Raw genomic sequence first — 25,850 nt, 5'->3', positions numbered from 1 at the left:
AACACCAGAAATTCTGCTAAGCTTAATTTTTACCGACCACAAGTTAGAACTAACATAGGCAAATTTACTTTTAAGTACTCTGCTTCTGTCATGTGAGAAACTGTCCCTTGGCACTAAAAAAAGCAAAAACATTTAACAAGTTTAAGAACCTTTATAAGGCCCACCTGATCTCTTGTCAATCAAATAATATATGTTCTGTTTAATGGTCAAATGTATAGCACGTAACTATTTAATAATAATAATGCAGCTTGTTTAAAATAAAATATAATAATAATAATAATAATAATAATAATAATGATAATAATAATAATTGTCTTCTTATATTTTTGTGTTTGTTACCGCTGCTGTTGTTGATCACGTGTCGTTATTTTCTTTTGTTTTTGTTTGTCGTTGTAGGGTTAGGGTTAGGTTAGGGTAACCCTAACCCTAACCCTAACCTCTCTCAGTATATCTCTAACATGCTTAAGTTATATACATGTAATTTTCTTCTGTACATTAGTCCTAGGCTCTACAAACGTTTCCTACTATATCCCAGTAAAGCTCAGTGTCATTTCTTCGTTTACTTAAAAGTAGGTGGTGGTTAACTAGAAAGCTTTCGCTACTTTGACCACCATACACATTTTATACAAAAATTTGGTTTATCAACGGAGTTGATAATGTAAATTGACCACCGTATAGAGATTCTAAAAGCTGACGTTTCGAGCGTTAGCCCTTCGTCGAGCTAACGCTCGAAACGTCAGCTTTTAGAATCTCTGTACGGTGGTCAATTTACATTATCAACTCCGTTGATAAACCAAATTTTTGTATACGACTTCCCCACCGACGCAGCACCACAGTTTCTTTAGAAACTACCCCTTCATACACATTTTATAACCTGTACTGTAATTATTTTATCTTGTAACCATGTGTTGTGACTATACCTTTCTTTCTATGTTAATGTTATGTAAATAGTGTGAAATAAATAAACCATGAACCATGAACCAGGTAAATTAGCTCGAATACACAACTAGTCGGCCAGCTTTGCAGTATCATTGCATCCCTCTCATGAGGGCCTGTGGCGTTTATAATAACGAGAAAATGGCTAGTGGGTTGAACAAAGGCTGGTTTTTCTTTGCTATGAATACTCTCTATTCCCGCCGTCTTAAAGAACGTATATGAGGCTTAATTATATTTTATGTAAATTTTGTATTTGCGGGAAGCTGTGTTTTGTTAGCATTAAAGAGGCTGATATTTACTGCTTGGCTATCCAGCAAGAAAGTATATTTATATTCCACAAAACTGATATTGCATTATGATACACGTATTCCATAATTGTTTTCAATAAAATTATTAGCAACAAGGTAACAGTCAAAATACTTCTAGTACTTCATCACTGAGCAATTACTAGAAAAGGATACAAAGCAATTTTCCCCATAATATACAAATACTTTTCAATTGTCTCATCGATGACTAAACAGGAATGTAACGCACCTCAGTTATCCTGGATTATTGCTAGTTATACACTTTGTAAATGCAGGGAGGTGTTTGGTTCTCGCTCGGTTGTGCTGCATTGGCAACAGATGCTTTGGAGGTTGCCGCCACGGCTTTTCATCGTTGTGTTTCACTTGATAGTCGGGTATGCTCTGTAACCTTCAGTAATTACCTTAAGCGTCACTTCTTATTGTACATTTTTAACCCTTCATTGGCGGAGTCTATAACTGTTTGTGCTCGTATCACTTAGCTTTTATGTTAGGCTTTAGCAGCAGAGCTGGCAATGAGATCGAGAGCGTTATTTCAAAATAGAATGACTAATCTGGCCCCAGTTGTTCGGAGGGTGGATAGCGCTCTCCACTTGATAAATCACTGTCCACTGTACAACTCAATCGGTTTTGCTAGCCCTTATCCGCTGGATAGTGATTTATCCAGTGGATAGCGTTATCCACCTTTTGAACAACCAAGGCCTGCAGTTTAAAGTGCTGCTATGACCAAAAAATCAATTTGTATTTTTATTTGGATTTCAAAACTATGTTAACTAAACACTAAGTGAGCCAAGTTTTGATCCTTGATTTTAAAAATTCACCTGTTTATTTTAAGTGGAAGTTTCCTATTTAATGGACTGCCACTACTCTCTTTGAAATCTTGAGAGAGCAGGATCGAGGAGAAAATGACGTCAAAGACTCAATAGTTTAAGAATGCAGTGCGTGTATACGCGGCTGAATTGATATGCAGCACGGGAGTTTCTGGCTTTCATACTTTTAAACTCGTGTTATGCACTTACACACTGAAATTTAAGTTGTGAGAAAATGACCTACCTTTTCCCTGGATCCAACCCTCTGAGGTCCAATTGGTCAGTTTAGAACGTGAGTAATGGTAGCCTGCAAACGCAGACGTATTTCCAGGGGTCTTTTCTATCCCCTGAAAATTTTTTTTCCGGGGAAGAGAAAAGACGACCGGAAATACATCTGCGTTCGCAGGCTAGAGTAATGGCGGACCGTGAAATCCAAAAGTTATATTCGAAGTAAACAACCTTTGGATAAAAATCAAAGCTCAAAATTTGGCCAGTCAAGTGTTAAACAATCACACGTTCAAAATCTGAAGGAAGAAAGGAACTGATTCTTTGATCGTCGTAGCACTTTTAAATGCCAAGTGCTCCAGGTACTTGTTGTTGTTTTTCGAATGAATCTGAACCAATTTTCTGAATTCGATGCATCAGAACAGTGCAGTGAACTTGTGGCACAACAACGAGGGCGATTGCAACGAGAGCACGAGTCATATTTCTCAATTAAAAGGTTTTAGGTTTTTGTATATCAGTCCAGTTTCCTGGTAAAAAGACCGCGTACGAAAACAGAAGTCCGTTCTATCACAAGCATCAGTCACAAATCATTTTTACCTCGGTGACCGAACTCCTGGCCCCAGAAACAAAGATCTCGCCTTCTAATATTAACACAGCGATATTTTTGAAAAGGTTTAAGTGTTGAGACGACATCTCAGAAACCACGCTAGCACGGTAGAGCCCTTCAGTGCTGGACACATGCTGAAGACGCTAAATTGTTTTCAGCATAGGCGTCATTCAGACTTATGCCCCTGCATTACCGGTTCTCAAGAACGACCACAAGTCTGAACAAGCCTTTTTCATGTTGCCCGGGAAACCTGGCCAGTGGTAGCACCACCAAAGGTGGTACTGAGCCACAATCCCCCTTTGAGATGTAGTAACAGTGCAACTCGCGTGTTTGTTTTCCAGTTCCATTGAATAATTAGAGGTACTAATTTTTATCTAACCTTTTCCCAACAGAATGCGGAGGCCTGGAATAATCTTTCTCATGTCTATATAAAGAAAGGACAAAAGTGTGTATTTGTGTTCTATACAGTTGTACTTTAAGGTTATTAGTATAGGAAATCGTATGAACGCGAGTGCATTTCGTGATTTATGGGCACGAGTGATGTTTTGAAAGTTCTCAAAATAGACCATATTCGTATTCTCAGTATTGGACAATGGAGGCTCATGCGGGGGAATATATTAACAAGTATTTGCATTTGAAAAGATTTCCCCGCATTAGCCTCCATTGCATGCTAGTTCCAGTCCAATACTAAGAATACGAATATGGTCTATTGCACGAACCGTAGGCGAGTGCAATTTGAGAACTTTCGAAACATCACGAGTGACCATAAATCACGAAATGCACGAGCAGGTTCATACGATTTTATTCTCGATTATATTCTCAACAAAGTTACTCAAACGCGCTACTTTGTTCGTGCTCGTATTCTTCCAGTTTTGGGTTTAATTTTCTTTCAGTCGCCCATGTTTGCCAGACATTGAACCAGGTCTGTGTAGCTTTCAACGTGTTTTTGTTTTTCGCATTTTCTTTAAAGGGCCACCGACAACCACAAGTCTTTGCGGGCGTGCAAGCTATCGGCGCCATTTTCTGTAATACAGAAACTAGTATTTCTTGAAAAGTCAAATTCCATCGCCTCACATCGTCGTGTTTTGGATGTCCAGTAGCTTTAAACTTTGTTAATATTTTCCTTAATGTTTAAATATTGTATTTTTGGCGTTATTTGGGTGTTGTGTTCGTGTTAAAATCGAAATGAAAACTGTGAAGAAAGGTCGTCCGCCGAGGAAGGAAAAGCGCCATGTTATTTGGCTCACTACTTCAACCTTAAGATTATGGAACGAAAGGAGGAAGGCGTTTGGATTAAAAAACAAATCGAACAGCGAATTCGCAGAAGTTCTTCTTCACGGGATGTTTCTGAAGCGAACCGGCCGATTCGATTGCCCGGATAATAACAACAACAAAGGCGCGCAAAGGACACTGGTTGTCGGTGGTTCTTTAAGTGGCTCAACGATGTTTTGATTTGACAAAGCAAACCGACTGTCAGCCATTTTTTTGTCACTTTGGTGTTCAAATTTGGCGCTTCCCTGGTGTTTCCATAGCAACTTCCGTATTGCACTCTATAACCTGGATTGCACTCTATAACCTATTTATGCATTCGCCTTTGGCCAATCAGAAACAAGATATTTTGTAGAGTATATAATAAGATAATATACACATTGTCTTGTCATATTTCGTTTACGGACATCTCACATTGCCCCATTTCACGCACGACACATATCGTGGTTTCTAAAATTGCTTTTTGTGTTACTAGTTAAGGTCATAATTAAGTTACCGGGTAAGTACGATCGTCCGGGTAAGTGTAGTGCCGAGAAGGACTGTTTGAGATGACATTGACTGACATCTCGACGACCTGTGCGGAAGCTTCTTCAGAGTCAAGTGATTTGTGTAACGTCAGTAGATAGTATGAAGACTCAGGTCGTAGATGTCGTTGGTCAACTTATTTGTGATGTTATTGGTCGACTGTCAGTTAAGCCTAGATGTAATTGGCTATCAAGACTAAACAGTGATTGGTGGATTTCGATCTGTCTCTACAATACATCTTAGACTTAGACCCGACATATAGACGGATAGAAATGCACCAATCACTGTTTAGTCTTGACAGCCAATTACATCTAGGCTTGACTGACAGTCGCCCAATAACATCACCAATAACCATGAGACCACAGTTTTTATAGTATTTACTGACGTTACTCAAATCACTTGACTCTGAACATGACTTCCGCTCAGAAACGTCAGTCAATGTCAACTTAAAAAGTCCTTCTCAGGACTACACTCACCCGGACGATCGTACCTTCCTTTATTATGATATGACTCCTGGGACCCGTTTCTTGAAAGACCCGAAACTTTTTGGGCCTCTTTCGGGTGTCATAATTGCCTCTTTATTTTAAGAACGGAGAGAGTTTAAGTCGACAAACCTCACTATCATTTTGCTTTTTGTTATCTTCAAAACATATTAAAAGACCAGCTTATGAAAACAAGCGGAAGGCAGTTCCTTAAATCGCTTTTCGGGCCCGAAAAGTTATGGGGACTTTCGAGAAACGAGCCCCTGGATTCAAACCATTTACGATTTTATTTAGGTCACGTGCACACCTTACCCTCAAAGAATCGCTTAAAGGAAACTATGAAAGCTGGCACGTCTGGGAGAATTTTCTATTGGTGAGTTCCGTGCCTACTGCGTTCGTAAAGCTGATGCGACAAAAGCTTCTTGAAAGAGTACAAACGTCTTGCTTTCTTGGTTAATGTATACGCATGTCATGATTATATTAGGGTGTTCCTAACTTCAACCATTGAGGAAAAGTAGCGGTGTTGGGAATGTTTGTCAAAAGAAGTGTCAATGGTTAGGGTTAGGGTTAGGGTTATATCACTCACCAAAGCGCAGACTTAAATGTCGAAATCGAATCGACCGACACATGGTGCGAAGACAGTCTCTGTCGATCCCCTAAGCTCACGAGGGATTAATAAATTCCATTCGGAAGATGACTTCCAGTTGGAGAGTGACATCGAAGCTATCACGAAGTTTATCAAGTTATGAGTCAAAGCCATGTAAATCCAACTTTAACAACATGACTGACACGAAAAACAGTGAGGCATTCAAGCAACCAACCCATGCTTCCAGACGCTAGTGTGTGTGGCGGACCAGAATGACGAATTGTCGAAAGACTCGGTCATTGATTATGTATGGAAAACTGATGAGGAATCGGTACCGATCTCCAGATAGATGTTCTGTTTATATTTTATATTTGCTCTATCTCCGATAGAGCAAATATAAAATATAAACAGAACATCGATAGAGAACCGATAGAGCAAATATAAACATGCTCCCCGCGACAGAGAACCTTCCAACTCAGATGTAACAAATCTTCGAAAGTAGGAGATTCTAATTGTCGTTTTTATCTTGTTACCCAAAGGACCGCGAAACATAAAAAAAAAACTTGTCATGACCATTGTGTATTCAAGATCAATCTGTTACTAAGCGTTCAACAAAATTGAACCAACAAAATAAGAGTTATGTGTATCAAGAAAAAACAAGAGAGTATGAAGGTAAGAGAGGTAATCCCTCATATTGGCCATATTCCCATCGTAATCCCTCTTAAGTTATTTTTAGATCTCCTGTGAGATCCGGTATTCCCACGAGAGTTAACTGGTAGCCAATCATGTCCCCATTTTCGCGAACGACGCAAATCATTGCGTGGGAATTCGCTCAGCTGTCAACATTGGTAAAAATGGGGACATATGATTGGCTATCAGTTAACCCTCGTGGGAATACGGGATCTCGCAGGAGATCTCAAAAAAAATTAAGAAAGATTACGATGGGAATAGGGCCAATATGAGGGATTACCTCTCTTACCTTCATACTCTCTTGGAGAAAAGCTGTAGATCGTTTTCACTGTCACACAACAAAACAATTAATTCGAAACCACTCAATAAAAAAGGCCAAGAACTTGGAACGTTGTAGGAAACAATTTTTTAAACCACCTCTTCAATTCTCAGGTCTGTGCAGCTCATCGTTTCTGAGTTATTTGTGGAAGCATTTCACGCAACTTTGCAGAGTTGTATGGAGACGCCATATTGGTGGATCAAAGTGGTCCACCAATATGGCGGCCGGTAATCAACAAAAACATCTGTTGTCCACTTTGCGATGAATGAGCTTACTTTTGGCTCATGAGGTAAAATAGATGTTTATGAACACATCTCCTAATGTACTTAAAAGGCTCAAACTGTTGAGATTCATAGGGATAGACATTTTTTCCAACCAAATATCTTTGGATCATGGTGTCGCGCAACCCTAACCCTAGCCCTAACGAAAGACATCACGGAACTGGAAACTTGAAAAAAAATATATTTCTATATAGGTCATTTTCAACCTCGTATAGATTAAAATTCAGAAGACCTTGCGATCTTGATGTTAGAATTTAATGACGTCGCTGTGAAAACCATCTATTTATCAGGAGATATTGAATATACATGCACTTGCTGTGATCAATTATGGTACAGATCATCTGTCTCTTAAGTGTAACTGTAACCAATATAGTTGTAAATGTTTGTAACGTTTGTCGGAGGAGTGTATAACTGGCTCAAAAAGTGTTGATAATACTGAATGTATCTGCTCTTCTTGCCATTCTAACCTAACTGAAGGGAAGTTACCAGCCTTTTCTAAAGCAAACAAGATACAGTTTCCTAAAAAAAACTCTTTTGCAAGAACCCTTAGGATTTAGGGTTAACCCCGCATTCCATTTATGCAAATACGTGAACTTTCTAGGCGTGGTCAATTATCTATCCATGGTAACGTTGTTAATGTGCCAGCTGATGTGAGTTCAAAAGTAACTACTTCACCAAGGACCATTAATGAATCATAAACCACACCAATTAAACTGAAACGACGCTTAAGTTACAAGCATCATTATAGGTATGAAAATGTCCGACCAGCCAAAGTGTTAGAAGGAGCAAACTACCTTGTGTAGACTAGTGAATTGTTCTAAAACGAGCAAATACAAGTAGAGAAAAATTGGCAAGAAAATGTGTTCACTGCTCTTTCAGATCCAACTGCTGTAGGCATTAGTAACATTAATGCATGAATGGGAAGAATTTTTAAATGTTCCTACCACAAGTAGTAGTGTTCCTGATTACATTCAAACGTTTGCTGAAAACATCCAAAATGTTCAAGTAACTGTCGATAGACGTATTGATGAGATTGCAACAAACTCTAATGACAATAATAACACAGACAACAGTGATGATGAGTGGTGCGAAGTAAAAGAAGGACCGTTTGGTGTCACATATACTTTACTGCAACAACCAGGTATCACTGAAATTTGCAGATGGTATCTAGCTTTGCACCAGGAGAGGGTAATAGACCATTAGGTATATTTATGAACAAAGACTCTGAGTTGTTGGCATTCCCAACAATTTCTGTGGTAAAACCAGACCTGATAACAAGGAGAGAAAAATACCAAGGAGTTTGTTTCAGCACAATGTGTAAGTAGGAATTAAGAAGTCGAGATAGGAGAATTGCACAATCAGTACCAAAGATCTTTTATAAGTTGAAAATCAAATCAAACAAATTCAAAATAGCGCATCTTTGTCTCTTCGAAAATGTAAATCCAAAGGGAAGAAATACGCAGGTGACCTAAAATCAGATGATTGTGTAAATAAATTACTACATCTTGATGAACGCTTTAGAGTATTAAAAAACTAGAGAGGATCACCACCTTATATTGAAAAATGCAAAAAGGTAATCCCACATGGTTCTGCTCATTTTCTACAGCAGAAACGAGGTGGTCGCATCTTTTGAAAATCCTTGTTAGACTTGTGGAGAAAAAAAGAGCTAACTGATGATGAGACTAACAATATGACCTGGCAGCAAAAATCAGACCTTATTCAAAAAGACCCTGTCACCTGTGCTGGGAACTTTGAACACATGGCACAGCTCTTTATAAAGGAATTGTGAAAGAGTAATCTTATTCCTGTTGGAGAAATAGAAGAATTTTTTTTTAATTTGCAACATTATTTACAGTACACACTACTTACAATATTAAAACTGGCGACGCCACTGATAACGTTACCCGAAATAAGGGTATCAACAACTCGCTTCACAGTCACAGTACTTACAAAACTAACACTAACTTCTATCCCCAGGGTTAAGTTTCAGCAAAGTGGATCACCTCTCATACATGCATTATTTTGGGTATCTAGTCGCATATGAGATCTCCCTGTGCTGTTACACCATTATCTAGCCTGCGAACAGGCTCTTTCGTAGCCCCGAGTGGATAGGGGCGGGCCCCAGTCCTCTTGCGGCTACAAAAGTAACGTCTCGCGGCAAAAGTACAAAAGTAGCCTCTCAGTAACGACAGTGGCACTTTGATCGTTCTAACGAGTCAAACGCTCGGGGTCGCTGTTTTGTTCGCAGTTGACTCTTTAAGTCGGTGTCGTGCTCTCAAGGCTATCAGATTTGATTTTGATGAAGAGTTTGTTTCAAATTTTAACATGCAAGGAATGACATGTTATTTACCTACGAAAGTTACTGATCTTTTTTTTTTCATTCTTGAAGGAACTTATCTTATGCTGTTATATCTTGGTTTATTCTCATTACAGGTCTCTGTTGATGTTGGTTCTTTCAGTGACGCTATTACTGCGTATCATCGCTTGATGGACTTGCGTGACAAGTACTGTGATGTTGAGGTTAAAATTATGGCCACAGTTGTTTAAGAGCGAATAACAAAAATCATTTGGACAGCAGCAGCGGAAAGGGCTTCCCATCGATCCTGGCAATAAGTGGTACCGAGATCTAAATTGAACTGACCCAAGACCCACACCCAATTACCCATAGCGGCACTTTTCAGTGAAACCACCATAAAAACCATGTCCTCGGCTTAGCGATGGAAAACCTGAGAAAGACCCTCGATATAACGAACTAGATTTCCCAGTAATATTTACAGCCGTTGATATGAAATAAATGTCTGTTATTTTTTCAGATAATAGGAATTCTAGTAAAAGCTGTGAATCAGGGACTCTTAGACTGTAATAAAAAATCAGGTATGGTGGCAGGTCATCTGGCGGTGGACTTTGCCAGGCGTATCTATCACGTTATTTAGAATATTGCAGCCCCTTCATGGTCGTAGGTTCGAATGTTGGGTCAGGGTTAGGGCTAAGGTTAAGGTTAACCAAGTGAATAGCCTATAGTCTTTTTTTCGGGCGCGTTACACCTTGAAACATCGTAAGTTGCATTTGTAAAATATAGTTTGTACTCTAAGAATACTCTAATTAGTGTCAGTTTCCTAGCTCTTGCATTCACCAGTAGTTTTATCAAGTACGTACACGACTTAAATAATTCCTAGAATTTCCTCAATGTCTACTTGTTGAAATAAATTTAATAGCTTGTTTGACTTATGTTCTCGTGTAATTAGTTTGCAGCGTTTATTTTTGCCAACAGTGAAATTTGTAAATGTTTGGTACTATTATAAAGGCTTGGCGGTATTTCCATTCTTCACTGAAAGCAAGTCTTGCCTATCTAACTTGTTGTCCACTTACACTCCCTAGTGGAGTAAGGAATTTTGAAGGAAGGCATATTCTTGGTTTGCACCCTCGTGACAGGGCGGCCATGTTGGATGGCAATACAATACAATTTCTTTTCGCAGAATTTGCATGATAATCAAGTTTAGCTCCCAGCAGAGAGACAGGTTATTCTTCTTACCTCCAACATTGCCGCCGTGACGTCAGATGCAAACCATCAATTAGGGATGTAGTGGACTGCGGGGGGAAGGGGTAAGGTAGTTGTGAATTTATAGTTCATTCATTTACTTTTTCCTTTGTTTTAAGCGTCGGATCTCAGGCCGAACCTTCTTAAACTAATGGGAAGGCTTACTTCTCAGGTACGTTTGTTTTTGTTGTGATAGTACACTGTAAGTGCGCTACACACTATGTCACTGGGTTGTAAGAGTGTAAGTCAGTGGTGCCGATAGGGCCGCAGCGCGTGCATAAATCACGAAAGTAAACAGGTCTGTTGAAAGCGTGCGTGAATTTCAACAAGTGAGCCCCAAAATCGGCAAGACGCTGATGAATAATAATGCAGCTGCTATTCCCAAAACGATGGAATTACCTGGTGTAAATAACCTCGGCTATGAGATTGAGTTTTTGACTTTGCAGAAACAAGAGGTAATTGGCACCCAACCATGGCGGCTACGCTTATGTTAGCTGTCTCTACTTTTAGTACTATTACGTTCTGGCGTATACTGCCGCCTCTATAGTCGGTCAGCAAGACCATCTCACTGCCATCGTTACAACTTATTGCTTACGAATTGCTGAATCAGGAATTTATAAATCGAGGCGAGCGACCACCAAGTGGTGTAAACATGGCCTTCTACCTCTGGCTATCCCAGGTTTTGATCCGCTGTTCGACATCACGGTTTTTAAGGATGTCAGTATTAATCCTGGCCCCGGAATTGCTGGTGGTGATTAACCAAAGTAGCCGCTTCCTACGCGTGAGGGTCTTGGAGTTCCTGAAACAAACCAGCCATGTTTGACAAGCAATTTTCATAACCGCGGTAACCCTATTTGCCATATTCAATACTCAAGACATGAACTACTCGCCTTGCGGCATCAGCCCCCATTTCCTTGGGATGATAAGTGCTTTTTCAGCCAGCTCAAACAGCAAGGGATTTTTCGATACAAAGGAAAAAGAGCAGGGAAAAAGCGATCGAATAATAATTTATTCTCTATTGCTACAGAAATCACTTGCAGCGATCTGCATACCGTATCTATGACAACATGCACAGCCTCCCCTGGGTACTCCACTTTTCAGGGCAATAACAATCGCTCGTATGGTGATGCTAGTATTCCATCTGTGCTCTTGTGTAATACCCGCTCGCTTACTCCAAAGATCGACGAACTTGCGAGTGTTTGCTTAGTGAATTCTGTATAACAGAGTCCTGGCTTCACGAAAACATCCCTGACTCCGCCGTCCAACTCAAGGATTATGTGTGGTGGAGTAGCCGCATATGTCCGATGCACGGATCCCTTTCTCTAGACTTCCCGTCCTCAAGCTGAATGATTCTGTCTCTGAGACCCTGTGGATTTGTCTTAGATCTCGGCGACTGCGCAGGTCAATTTCAATGAGACAGCGCCATTAGAAGCTTTGGCCGCTGGATGACCGCCTTCTCCTGGGATCATTTCTTCTCTATTGCATCGTGTGTGGATAAGTATAAACTATCAGCGGCGATTGACTTCTTCCTACCCTTGAAGTCAACCCGTGCGAAGGAGTCAGATAAACCCTGGATAACCCCCAGAATCAGGACTTCAATATCCAGTAGACAAAAAGCGCTCTCAAAATTCGGAAAAGATTCTCCTGAGTTCCACCGCAGGTGCAACGAAGTCCAAATCGCCATCAAAAATTGCAGATAAGTGGTGGAAAAATGTGAAGAGTTTGTCGGGATCTTCGATCGCTCGTGACCAATGGTACCATCAACTAATTGGCAGAACAACCATCTCGTCTGTCCAGGACCTCTGCGAAAACATCAATCAGTACTTTGTTGGTCTAACATCCCCATTTACCCCTCTTACGCCTTATGATGTCAACAGAATCCCTGTGCACTAGATCCCGAACTGCCTGCTAGTTGCACCTAGGGAAGCGTACATGGCACGTTGGGCCATTAATTAATGGCCCTGACGCAATTCCAAATATAATTTGGAAGTTGTTTGCCTTTGAGCTGGCACCGGTAGTGGCTGATTTGTACAATGCATCGTTGCGCGAGGGGTTTCTACCATCTACACTCAAGCGCGCATTAGCAGTGGGCTTATCCAATAACAAAATGCAGTGTACCGCATAATGATCAGATAGGTCAGGGTCCTCAACATTATAGTTCAATACAATATCCTCAGTTGCCCTTGTAATTATCAAGTTCAACGTGCCTTTACGCTTGTGTGTAGGCTCTGTAATATGCTGGGCCAAGTTATAAGAGTCTACAATATCAAGAAATTTAGCCGCCAGACGATCACGAGATGGTTCATTGACATGAAAATTGAAGTCACCCATGATCAAAAGCCTACCAGAGGTAACTGAGAAGTGTTCGAGCAGATCGTTGAAATCATGAAAGAACTGGGCGGAAGTAAGTTTATTAACTTTTGACGGAGAAGGGCGATAAACAACTGCAATTCTAACAACTGTTGATGCAGTGAGCAATTTCACCTCCAAGTATTCAAAAGTCAACATGGTACATGGACGAATGAATATCCCCCGGGGACTCATTCACAACACGATTGGATAACCCATCTGACTTGGTCCAAGTTTCAGGAATCCCCAAGATGTCGATTTGATGATCAACTACATGGTCTTTGATTAATAGCGCCTTATTATTTATAGAGCGCGCATTTAAAAGACACATAGACATATGGCAGGCATTGCTGGCCTTTAAAGGCAATCGCTGAATGGTAATCAGATTATTGGGATTACGACAATATCAGGCGTATGAGCTTTTGTTGATGACCTCGATGTGTGCGATACACGGCAGACATGACATAAGTCTTCCATGTTCCTTTTTGACGATGGTGTTGTATTTATTGTCATCAGGCTTGAGTGACGAGTGGACATTGTTTTCGAAAAAATGCGAGTAGATGTTGAATGGTTGCATGATAAATGGCTGTTTTCCTGGCCATGAGAGCGTTGAGTAATTCGCACTGGTATATTGATAATTGTGAATCAGGGCCGGGCTGCGGGTGTATATCGCCACTTAGTTAAATGTGCAATTCCAAAAAATTCAGTGAAGCCACTTCATTGTTGTAGTAGGTAATACGAGATTTGTAGTATCGTTTTACCTGAATGCTATGAATGCCATTGTTGATGGTCTTAAATAAGGTAATTTAATATTCAGATTCAAACAATTTACCGCAAAGAAGACAAAAGGACCAGAAGTGTTGTTGATTGTAATCCCCATTGTTTCCATGGTTGACGAAGATGCATTGAATCATTCGCCTCGAAAGCCAGAATTATCTAACAAAAAATCATGAATTCTACTGTCATACTTTAATTTTTTCCCAAGGAAAGCAGTCTGTCTTTTACCAGATATAAAAACATATCCATCTGTATCTAAGACGATTCCAAAAGAGACGGTTTCAAGGCATAAAAGTACCAAAATCAGGGAGCGCACAAAGCCGTGGCACATCATAATAGGCCATTTCCGAGTTCTGGCCTTCCTCATCTTCAAAGCGAGTCTAAGTGCGAAGTTTTTGTTATGAAAATTATTTTTTATTCATATGTAAAGTAGAACTAATTACCATCACAAAAACTTCGCACGTAGACTCGCTTTGAAGAGGAGGCAGAATTGAACTCGGAAATGGCCTATTCTCCGCTTTGGCACAACTGCCAAAGACGACAAGGTTCCGTTCGCTTCCTTTTTGAAGATCATTTGAGAGGAATTAGAAAGACTGAACAGCGAAACCTTTGGAGATGTAACGTGAACAGTTGATTTAGGTTAGTGGCAATTGACCATGTTAACTCGTCTTTCATGTTTTTAGGTGACCAACAATTCTGAGGTGTGGAAACTTTACTCGGATCTTTGTTGGAAAGAAAAATCTCAAGAAGACAGAGAAAAGGTTTGCTCTGCTTCGCTAACTCTCGTTTTGAGATGATCGAAATGTTTGATGTCTCATGCACGCATTATTTTTTGCATATTTCGGTGATTAAATGTTTTGAATTTTTAGGCTTTGCATTTTTTGGTCAAAGCACACCGAACTAGGACACAGTCTTCAGGCTGGGAAAATGACATAAGTCAATTCAAGGAAGTTATAGCGTTAACTCTTCACCTCAGTGATGGTAAGCAGTCTCTCTTACTCCCTCATTTTTCCTTCGGTTTCCTGTAACAGCTTGGAAATAATAAAACAGAATTAGAAAATTAAACGAGCCTTAGCTGTAAGGTAAAGTTTGATTGTGATTCTACCATATCCGTGGTGAATCATTAAGGGATAATATGATAGGTGGACACGGTTATCAAGATACAAATGAATACAAAGGAAAAGAACACGAGGTGGGAAGTAGAAAAAGTGTGAGGGAGGGCATGTTAACCCTCACTGAGTCACCAGGGATGTGGAAATATCACAATCAAACTTCACCTTACAGGTAAGGCTCGTTTAATTTTCTAACTCTACCCAATCACGGTGACGTCACTTCCGGTTAACATGAGATTTTACAGCAATAAACGTGGACAGAATTATTCCAACCCACAAAATCGATTTATCTAGCACAGCTCCAGCAAAGCTATTTCCAGCAATAACGGGTTTGTTATATATGGGACTTAGGAAAAGTTAGTTGGCAAGATCGTCCGATGTGTTACAGGATTTCATCAGTGGGATTCAATTGACCGCTCTCGATGCAGTTGCTGATTTGGCGCTGAGCCTTAAACTTCGCTATATCCCCCCATAACAGCTTTAATCCATCGCGCAATTGCACTCGTACCAACGTTCCAATAAGGCATGACATATGAAAGGAGAAGATGGCCATTGCCATGGTCACGGTTAGTTGGGTTTTTCCAAGATGGTGTTCAAGAGTAGAGTAAGTGACTCTTTAGGGTATTGTAGGGTTCTTCCTAACAAAAAACGACATGAGGATTTTCCCCAGCTCTGTCCGGCTTGACATGATCCTGGATGTAGGATAAATAATAATCATGAGTTTTCTCCATGGTATAAATTCTCAGAAATGACGGTGTTTGACACCGCTCCCCCGAGGGTTAAAGCTAGCCGTTTGAAGGTCAGGTCTTCGAGAGAGAGCTTGCCCAAAGGATGCAACAGTTCCACATACTCTAGGACAGGATTAAGATCCCATGTTACCTGATATCGAGGAGTAAGGTTGTAACCGCAGTTGAACACACTCTTCAGGTAGTGCACTATAAAGGGATGGTTATCCACAGCATAGTGACAACCAGGAAATTCATATCCCATTGAATAGCTTTAGAGTTCTGAGCGAGCTGTATTAATCGTCGAGTATGACAGTCGGGTAATATGAAAGCGTGGAGAAACCTTAATACATCGTTCACACTCGGAGGCACTGAGTGGATCAGTTCTCTCTTGTAGACCAAATGCGCACCATTTGCGGATGTGAACGTCATACTGCTTTGTTGTCGCTAATCATTCGCTTCAAGAGGACATGAGTAAGTTGGCAATCTCGCCCGGAATGTTGCCCTTAATGAACTGTCGCCTGACACCTTGCATTTCAAAAGTTGCAGTTTTCAGGCCCAGAGGGTGAGCATCCCCACGTACCGGCAGAGAAAAAGATAAGTGTTAGTGAAGTGTGACCAATTCACAGAGAAAGCATCCACATATGATGCATATGTGGGTCTTGATTCCAGGAAGCTTAGATACTAGTTTGATATTTCAATCTACTTGCAAATAGGTCGATCTATGGAACACCGAAAAACACTTTTTTTTTTCAAACAAGCCACAATTCAGTTCCCACCGACTCTATCCCATCTTAAAAACGGGGCGAAAGAGAATCTGAAGTTACATTAAACCGCCTCGGTTGATCCGCAGCAGAACGCCAACTTTGCTTCTTTAAGGGCCCATAAGCAAATTCAATAGGCCATGGTATTGCATTCCTTGTTCCTGCATCCCCGATGGCATCAGTGATGTAAGAAATAGAAGTCATGTTGTCAGACATGATCCTGATGTGCTGGTTGGACAGTAACCCGAGTAAGGACATAATCCCCAGCCTCGCGGAGAGTGATTAAGCATCTACTGTAAACTTATATTTGGGGAACCACGGTCAATAGCCCGCAGAGCTGTGGAGGTGACCCACCACTCTAACATCACCAATGCTGTCAGCAGACGGAGGCACATTCACAACGAAAATCCTTAAGAGATGTGAATGCCATTTCTTCGTCCGATTCCAAGTGTCTATAATACAGAGGACCAAACTACACCCCAGGGAAAATAGATACTAAAGTTCCTATCAATGTCACAAGGCTTTCTGGCACAAAACAACGACCTTGTCAGCCTCCTTTAAGGATACGCATGGATGTAGCGTTTACTGAACAGAAACCCTAAGAACTATGGGCACTGCGTAGAAGGAAAAACAGACTCGGTCGGGTGAATCACAAAACCCAAGCGAGTAAATAACTGGGCAGCATGTAAGGTAGCCTCACGGCAGGCCTCCTCAGAATCCTTCACGTAAAAAAAGTAGACAATATAACAGAAACAAGTATGTCCTTACAAGGTGAGTACGGTGGAAACACTGGTTTTTGTACCCTAGTAAAGAGGCAAGGACCACTTGTCAGTCCCATGGTTTGGGCCCAGACCTGGAAGGCAGAAGTCCCCTCCATGCAAACTCGAGGTATTTTCTGGAGCTAGGCGATATAGGGATGGAATAGAAGACATTGCGTATGTCCATAGAGGACATAAAACACCCAGGCTTCATCAGCCTTATGGCAGATCGTTGAGTATCCATCTTGAACTTACAGTAGGTCATTGCTTGATTTAGGGACCTCAAATTGAAAATAACTATATAAACCTCAACTTCCTCTTTTGGTCATAGGAATATCGGAGGAACAGTTTCTCCTGTTTTCGATTGAAACCATTCAGTGATTTTTGCATCAATAGCTTCTTGCTCAATAATAGGACATTTGAATTCTGGATGCCGGGAGCTTGGGGTGTAACCTGGTGTAGAAAGATTCACAGTAGATACACACTGTAATAAGAATGTGTCGGAATAAACCTTTGCTTTTCGTAATTGGTCAGAAGTGTTGTAATTGTTCGTCAAAGGTGCAACTGACCTAATAACACTATTAACGCTACTCGTGTAACCAACCTGAGGATTACAGCTTAGCGGTTTGTCACCTTTTTGGACTGGGATTTTGACCGCCTTGCTTCTACTTGGTTGTGGTAGGAATTTTTTTTCCCTTAAGAAAGGCGTTGCAGAATAACACTTGCCACCTGATTCCAAATCATTTCACTTGATTTGCGTTAATTGTTAATTTCAGTTTACAGTGTCCCCAATTAGTGCTCCAGCGCTAGAACGATTAGACACTTGAAGTTCCTTTCCTTTTTCTTTCCTCTGAAGGGGCAAACTGGGCGTTCGGGTCTGGTTTCAGAAATTCTCGGCGACGAAGATTCAGTTCCCGGTTTTCTGTCAATGCTATAGAGCAAAGGAGTGTGCGAGTGTAGCCTTGAATTCGCCCGATGCTTTTTAACAGGCATTGATAATGGCACAAAATGAGAAAACATGAAACTGTCGAGCTTTCTATAAGGAGCCCTGTGTGGAATAGGTATATGGAGACAACTGATTCCAAATAGCTATGTTCACGTTTGAGGAGACTAACAATTTAGCAGTTTTCTGGTCTTATGTATTTTTCGACCAGCTGCTCTAGCTTCGGTTTAGGGAGATCGCCTTTGATAAGCTTTTCTAGCACAGTGGCCAGCTTGGCGTTAACTTGTTCACCTATTTTGTCAGTTGCCGAGAACTCCTCGGTTACGTTATCAAAACTTGCCCTAGGGGATACCCCTAAGTAATTTGCAAGACTACCATTGAGCGCAGACGAAACCTCTGCGCGTTCGCCATCACCATTAGAGGGCTTCTGCTCATCACCTCCTGGACCATTCAGAGCTTTAAATTTGGCTTCAGTCTCTTACTAGACCTCTTGTTTCAGTAGACTGCGAGCAGTCCCTTCATAAATCAGTCGAGCGGCCCGCTTTTCCGAGTCGTGTTTTGTCACGCAATGGAATAGAAAGACCGAGGGAGGTTTGCGGTTTTTTGTTCGATTGCGTGACAAAACACAACTGCCTCAGAAAAGTCCTTTGAAGGGACTACTCGCAGCCTATTGTTTCAGGGAAGCGGATGACCCTGTGTGTCTGCTTTCCACGAGTAAGGAGGCTGTGGGGAGATCCCCTCATCCAAGTTCTATTCTGCGTAGTTCCTAAAAAGTAAACAACCGAGAAATATTGAGCTCTGAATGACCAAGAACTTCAAATTCGGGAAACAACGCTTATATTTCCCTATATGTAGCCATTTCGATAAACCAGAAGCGGCACTGAACCAGTAGAAGCGATTGCCAAGCACAGGTCTCCTGCATCGATATCCACGTGTCCGTTGTAGTCCACTTCAACTCGGGAAACTATAACTTTCTTTCCCTCAAACGTTAAAAATATGAGGACTCAAAGGGAAACTATATTTTTCTTTCCATTAGTAAATGCCTCCACGTTGGATGTGGCGGCGAAAAGCGAGACGTAGAGCTCTCCACTAAGCTCTTAATTGACAACTCATTCACGCACTCCCCTTCCGTACTTCCTTCCCGTAATTTTCGAGGTAAACTGTAGAAAACAATAAGAGTTACCGGTAAATTGAAGCGAGCGGCGACCACGCACAAACTCTCCGAACTCCACGGCTTCGCAATGTGTACTGATTATCCACGGAAGCAGGTGTGCATCTCTCATGTTAACCGGAGGTGACGTCACCGGATTTGGTAGAATTGATTCCCGTTATTTTGATTTTGAATTTCGGGTGTTTATTCTCATAAACAAAGTCACATGAAGTTACGATAGAGCTATAAACACCTTGATGTATGGGATTAGTTTACGTAATGACTGTGAGGTGTGTGGTGGGAAATTAGAGAGCCTCTTCCAATAAGCTGGGGCAACATACTTCCAGGTGTGGGAAGGTCATTCATACATACCTTACTTTTTGATAGCTGAGAGATTAATTGTTCGGTGTGGGTAACTGACCATTTCACAGACTGAGGGGATGTCGTCTTCAAAGTCAAATGGAAAGTGAGGTGTCGGTAAATCGTCTGTGAGTTGATTGTTTGGCAGGAAAATGATATTATTGGTTGTCTGTTAGGTTAGCAATGATTTGAAAAGGGGTTAGTACGTTGTGATCCGGCTTGTAAGTTAAGGAATGGGTTGGTCTGTGGTTAGTAAAGTCATTCAGTTTTGTCTGTTCTTCGGTGCTATCAGTCAGTCTTTTGTAAGGTGCAAGTTGTGGAGTTTGTTAAAAGTGATTAATGGAAAGGAAAGGAAAGGAAAGGGACTTTATTTAAGTGTCTAGACGTTCTAGCGCTGAAGCACTAATTGGGGACACTGTAAATTGAAATTAACAATTAATACAAATTAAGTCAAATGTTAAAAGTTTACCTTAGTTCGTATTGTAGGTAAATCACTTGGCGTAGTCGCCGTCAATAGTACGATACCATGACTTTATTTAAACAGGGAGACGCAATCGCCTTTAATTAGCACATTTCCAACTTACGGTCCTCCAGCTATACCACAGAAGACAAGCCACAACACTGGGAACTCAATGCCCTGCCCTTTGAGAATAGTGTGTGGGTTCTTTTGCGTCCCACGGGGTTATGAACATTGAAAGGTTGTGAGACGGGAACAACGGTTTTTCTTCCTTATCCGAAGAGAGTATAGAGAGTCTTTCTCCTCAGTTATTTAAATACCATGAGTGTTGGCCCGGCGTTTTTTGATTCCGGGACCTCCCACACAGTAGTCCGGTCGGCGGTAATAGTCAAAAGTCTTTAAGTGTTTTTAAGAATAATATTGTTGAGGTCATCATTTCTGGTCGCTCGTTTTGTATCTTACGTTAAAATTCTTCCCGGTCCCAGAAACCAAGGTTGCTAAGAACGTTGTTACCTGACAGACAACCAATTACATCGCACTTCTGCTTCCCAATCAGCTCAAGGACCAGGGTCTTTATACAATCCACTGACAACTCATCATCAAACTGCGCACGTTAGAAAGACTGCATTCTATTAGAACTTTAATCTCGTTTGTGTCATCATAGTTAATCTAGGGACTGGTTATGAAACCCTGGGAATTTCAAAAGCAGGAACAATAAGTCGCAATTAGATGTTGAACCGACCGTGACCCTGCACAATCTTTTGTTTTTGGTTCGCAAGTTAATTTCGAATAAATTAGTCGAAGCTTTTGATTGGTTATCCTGCCGAAAAAAGCGTGTTTTTGTCGGGTTTTGTGCAGGGTCAAGGCCAAAAAGCGAACAAAAACATGAAACAAAGAAACTTGTCGACTTTCATAACCAGCCTACATCTATTAACTATGGTGTGATCAAGCTATTGAATTTTTGGGCATTTTAGGCCCTCTCTATAGCCTCATCTTTTCTTTTTTAAATCACATCAAATCATCTTTTATTATGTAAAAGATACATAAAAGGAAACGTCATCAGAGGTTATCCCTATCAAGGACGCTCCCTATGTAAAATAAAAGGAAGTGATAATACAATTTAAAATCTAAGAATTATTAAGAATTGGCTAGAAATTAACAAAATTTTACAAAACTTTTAAGTTGGCTCCGAAAAAGGCTAAAATACCGTTCATCTACTATCTATTTGGGAAGAGTATTCCGCTGTTTACTAATTCTAACAATGGCCTTAACTGTAACGATTATTTTGAATTTAATTTTTTTAATTCTTATGGTAAAACAAGGTCAAACTATTCCTTTAAATTAAGACAGCCATTAGCTAGAGTAAACTGTTTTTTCCATTCAGTCTTTAAGACCGTGAATAGTCTTACAGCACTCTAACAAAGATAAATAAGACTTCCTTGATTGGAGACTGGACCACCCAAGCATTCCCAGTCTTTCTTCATACGAAGAGTCCTTATATGAAATCGGGAAGGCGTACTTTGAGGCCCTCCGTTGGACTCGTTCAAGAGCGTCAATATTCTTCTGTAAATAGAGTGACCAGAGAGGAACAGCATATTCCAGGATAGGTATAACCAGGGCCTTATACAGACGAGAAAAGACTTCTTTGTTTCCTGGACCGCCATTCCTTTTAAGGAAACCCACAATCTTGTTGGGGGTTATTCCAGGATAGAGTGGAAGTCAATATATAAGGCTTTATTATTTGATTTTGGCTAAACAGAATTACATCAAATTTACAATAATTTTAAAATGTACAATATTACAATTAAAATCATTAATAAGGATAAAATAATAATTATAATTAAATAAATAAAATAAATATAAAATATAGACTATGCTTTATATGATTTGTTTCCTAACAATCTAGCCCCACGCTGTATGAAGGAGTTCATGTTCCTATTCGTTCGTGGAATGGGAACTCGCACCCGTTGAGCCCTAAGGGAATACGATTGGGGTCTTGAAATTAGAAATATACAGCAAGGATGGAGACCTTCTGAATCTAAGATTTCCGTAAAAGCGTGTGCTGTGTGACTGTCCCTTCTTACATCCAGGGGCTCCACAGTCTCTCTGGCTAGACCTAAGATGTCTAAAGAGCGATTTTGAATACGCTGTAGATCCTCAGCCAGATAGTTTTGGAGGCCTCCCCAGATGGGTGATGCGTGTTCAAGAAGTGGATGAATTTTTGTTATATACTTAGTCAGTCCAACTTCGGTGGGTAAGTTGGCTTTGCGACACGCGCGCAGGAAGTAGAGACGCTTACTTGGTTTAGTTACAATTTCGTATATGTGTTTATTAAATTCTCAACCTCGGATAATGCAATTCTCGTGCCCTGATTGGTTCACTCAATCTCGGTTATCACACTCATATACCGTAGTTTGACCATATATGGTAAATGATTGCACTAAACGTTGCTAAGCTTAATTTTTTTACGCCAGAAATCGAAATTTCTCTTGGTATGAAGCACAAGAAAAACGTTTTTGGGGAAAGTCTGGGTCAATTTCGAAGCTTAGAAGTACGCGAAAAGATAAGAAATGTTTTTGTAATGAGCCTGCGTCTGTCTGACCACCAGGTATTACACAACATCGCATCTTCATCGAGTTTTTTCGATTTCGCTAGGATTTTCTCCCTTTTTTCTCTCGTATTTCGTACTTCCAAACTTTTGGAGTTTAAGGAATTTAATAAAACAATTATTCCATTCGCGCTTGTTGGATATGAGAGTGGTTATAGCCAACTCGGCGCTACGCGCCTCGTTGGCCATTTACCATCTCATATCCAACGCGCGCTCATGGAATAATTGTTAAGTATTCCACTTTAAGTCTCTCTGAACATGTACTCCGAGTAACTTGAAAACTTCTACCCTCTCCAACTCCTCGTTTCCAACTCTAATCGAACTAGGGGCATGAACCTGCTGAGATTTCTTAAAACTAATCCACATCTCTTTGGTCTTTTTGGCGTTTATCTCCATTTTATTCCGCTCTGCCCACGCCTCCATTTCACCATAACATCATGCATGTGACTTTCACTTCCGGTCAGCACCAGCTCGTATTGGGTGCAATCACCAGCGTACTTACAGGTATTGATTGAAACTCCCGGGGGATAGCGGTCATCAATATCGTTGATAAACACGTTAAACAAGGTAGGAGACCCCCAAATCAACCGTTGTGGTAACAGGCTGAAGCGTGCAACCAGCGAGCTCATAGGGAAAGCTAGTATGATCTTTCGCATGGGCTATACGTAGAACCTCATGCACATTTATCAGGGTCAAAACGAAGCTGCCAATTTTCACTCACTGCTGTAGCGTGTTGAGGTCGAATTGAAGTTCTCCCTCGTCGTGTTCATCATAATAGCCCTGTAAACCTTGCTGTCATACACAAACAGGCGCATGCTTGACTATTACGAGTAAGAACAACTTACTTTACATGAAAGAAGCAGAAACTGACGGCCCCACTACCATTCTGAGGCCAGGTCACTGAGCAAACAACTGTAACAGTGTCTTGTCGCTGACACTGGTCTTGGTAGTGAAATTAACACTATTGAGAACTATTTCATGAGCTAACCTGTCTTACGCTGGTTTCCCAGTTTACACACAGGTGAGTAAAGGAAAAGAAGATAAGAGAGAATCGGTTCAGCTTCTGTCGTCGGCAAAGCTTATCCTCAAGCAATTGATAGCAAGAGCGAAGGTTAGTGATAAACAGTTCTTGACGGAACCTATTGCCTATTGCCTGTAAAAGGTGCGCACCGAGGGCCACAAGTTTATCAGTAACTTTCGTTTCCTGGCAGGTCAAAATAAGGTTCTTTACCTTTACCTGCCAAAGATGCCCCTTCGTTTTGAACTGATGGTCAATGCTATCTATTTTTGAGTATTGGACTACCCCTGACAAAATCGTACTACGTGCTTGTTTTTGGAAATGATGTATCCAAGCCGTGCACTAATTATCTCAAAAACAGTTTTGGTTATAGTAGCGCGGTGCTATGGAATAGCCTGCCTTGTCGAATTGCGGCAAACAAGTACTCCTGTATGAGTGCATTTCATTCAGGCTAGAGCGGCCTCCTTTACTTATAATTAGTATTTTAATACACACGGCAATCGTGGAAAGGAGGTTAAATAATTTCTACTTTATTACTTTTTAAATTATAAAGTGTGACTTGTAGATTAGATTAGATTATACTATAGTGTAGACCGGTAGATAGTGTATATATTTTATAAAGTTTTATAAATCCTGAGGAGTTCCCCGTGTATAAATGAAGATTGACTTGAATTTCTACTTTTTTAAAATAGAAACTCCACACTGATGCAGTATCAGGGCATGTACATCCAGAACTTTCTCAACACGTAGTGGACCTAGAAACTAGCCTACAAAGAACTGCTGAATTACTTTCAAGTCTCAAAAGTTAATACTGAAAGATTTCTGATGGGGACACTAAGCGCAGAGAAGGTGGTTTTCAAAATTGGTCAGTTATCACAAATTTACGAACTCACTTACGAAACTAGCGAAGAACCATACTCTGATGAGGGACCAAGACTACGATGTCAAGATCCAAACCCCACAAATGAACTTACCGAGCGATTAACCGAATCAATGACTTGATATTATTAAAGATTATAAGGAAGCCTTTTACGCATTACTTTACTACACGTGTTAGGATTTGCTGAAATGAAAAGATGCCTGCTCTTGCTTATTTTGTTACTTTTTCAATCGTCGTGAGTTGTTCCTTTCGCAGTTTCCCCACATAGTAATATTGCTTTCCTATAAAATTTGTCGTAGAAATTTGGGATTTACTTCAGGTGTAATATGAAAAATGTACTTATCCCAACTAAAACAGTTATCACTATAAACAGCTAAGCTCACCTAGGTATTTTAAGTGTTAAAATCTGTAACGGTATCTGCTGCTAACAAGCACTAAATGAGCTAAAATCCAACACGTCTCTTTGACTTTATGGAATACGCGGATCTTAACCTTGCGTTACTTAGCCGTTTTCAGTAAATGTGATGAGCAGTATCTGGGGAAAAGGTATCCTCTTTAATAGCATGGACTGGGTAAAATTGTAAGGTTATGGTGAATTAAGAATTTTTATCGTTATGCTGTCATTGTGCCTCACCTAAAGCAAGCATTAGTGGAGTAAGAAATTGCGCGTACGTAGACCAAATGCTTAAAATACAGGATAAAAATCGGCATCGCGGTAGCGGTACCTCTGGATGCTTTGGCAGAGTGTCTTATCATGACGATGCACCCCGAGTTTTCGACCCGCAAACCCTAACCATTATTTTGAATGGCTACAATCGTGGTCAAAAGTTGTTGGGAAGGTTGAGGGCATCAGTTGAATTTACACCTAATTCGATTTTTCCAACACCCATGTGCTCAGTCCAAGGGAGGGTGAAAAAGTCACACAGTACTCCCCACAGTACTCCACAAGTATATGGGAATTTTCGAGGCCAGTGCGGTACGTTTCGATACATCTTGAATGTTCATGGATAGAATTTAATACTGCGAGGTAACTGATTGTGAATTTGTCCCTTGGAATAAGGAAATCCCTTCATTTTGAACAGTACTCCCTTCTATTGCGGAAAGATTAATTGAGCAATAAGTTCTCATTTATATTCGTTCGATGGAGTACTGTGTAAATAGTGTTTAAAAGAAAACTTTGCAGTCTGCAAACCTATGAAAAACAAAGTTTGGATTACAATGGTTATTACTAAGCCCTTAGTTGAACCCAAAGACGAACAAAATTTCCTCGGAATGTATGTAGTACTGTTGAGGAGAACTGTGTACCATTGACTATGTAATGTGATCCTCCTACATACAGGATTCAATATATGAAAAGCAACTTACGACGTATCCTAGCAA

At 40.6% G+C, this 25,850-nt stretch overlaps 1 protein-coding gene across 2 annotated transcripts in view; it reads left to right on the top strand.

Annotated features, from left to right (window-relative positions):
- The window catches only part of LOC137977728 (tetratricopeptide repeat protein 27-like), a 52,897-nt gene extending 27,812 nt beyond the window's left edge, over positions 1-25,085 (top strand). For both annotated transcript variants that reach the window (XM_068825052.1, XM_068825051.1), the window contains 10 exons: positions 1,517-1,615; positions 3,272-3,324; positions 5,450-5,528; positions 9,465-9,551; positions 9,845-9,905; positions 10,689-10,741; positions 14,379-14,456; positions 14,565-14,676; positions 23,583-23,683; positions 24,283-25,085. In XM_068825052.1, the coding sequence (XP_068681153.1) occupies positions 1,517-1,615; positions 3,272-3,324; positions 5,450-5,528; positions 9,465-9,551; positions 9,845-9,905; positions 10,689-10,741; positions 14,379-14,456; positions 14,565-14,676; positions 23,583-23,683; positions 24,283-24,399 (840 nt within the window). In that variant the 3' untranslated portion in view covers positions 24,400-25,085. The remainder of the gene's footprint in view (positions 1-1,516; positions 1,616-3,271; positions 3,325-5,449; positions 5,529-9,464; positions 9,552-9,844; positions 9,906-10,688; positions 10,742-14,378; positions 14,457-14,564; positions 14,677-23,582; positions 23,684-24,282) is intronic.
- Positions 25,086-25,850: the final 765 nt, after the last annotated feature.

This window comes from Montipora foliosa, chromosome 11 (genome assembly GCF_036669935.1).
Source record: "Montipora foliosa isolate CH-2021 chromosome 11, ASM3666993v2, whole genome shotgun sequence".
NCBI classification, from domain to species: Eukaryota; Metazoa; Cnidaria; class Anthozoa; order Scleractinia; family Acroporidae; genus Montipora; species Montipora foliosa.
This window is presented reverse-complemented; position numbering and strand designations above follow the sequence as displayed.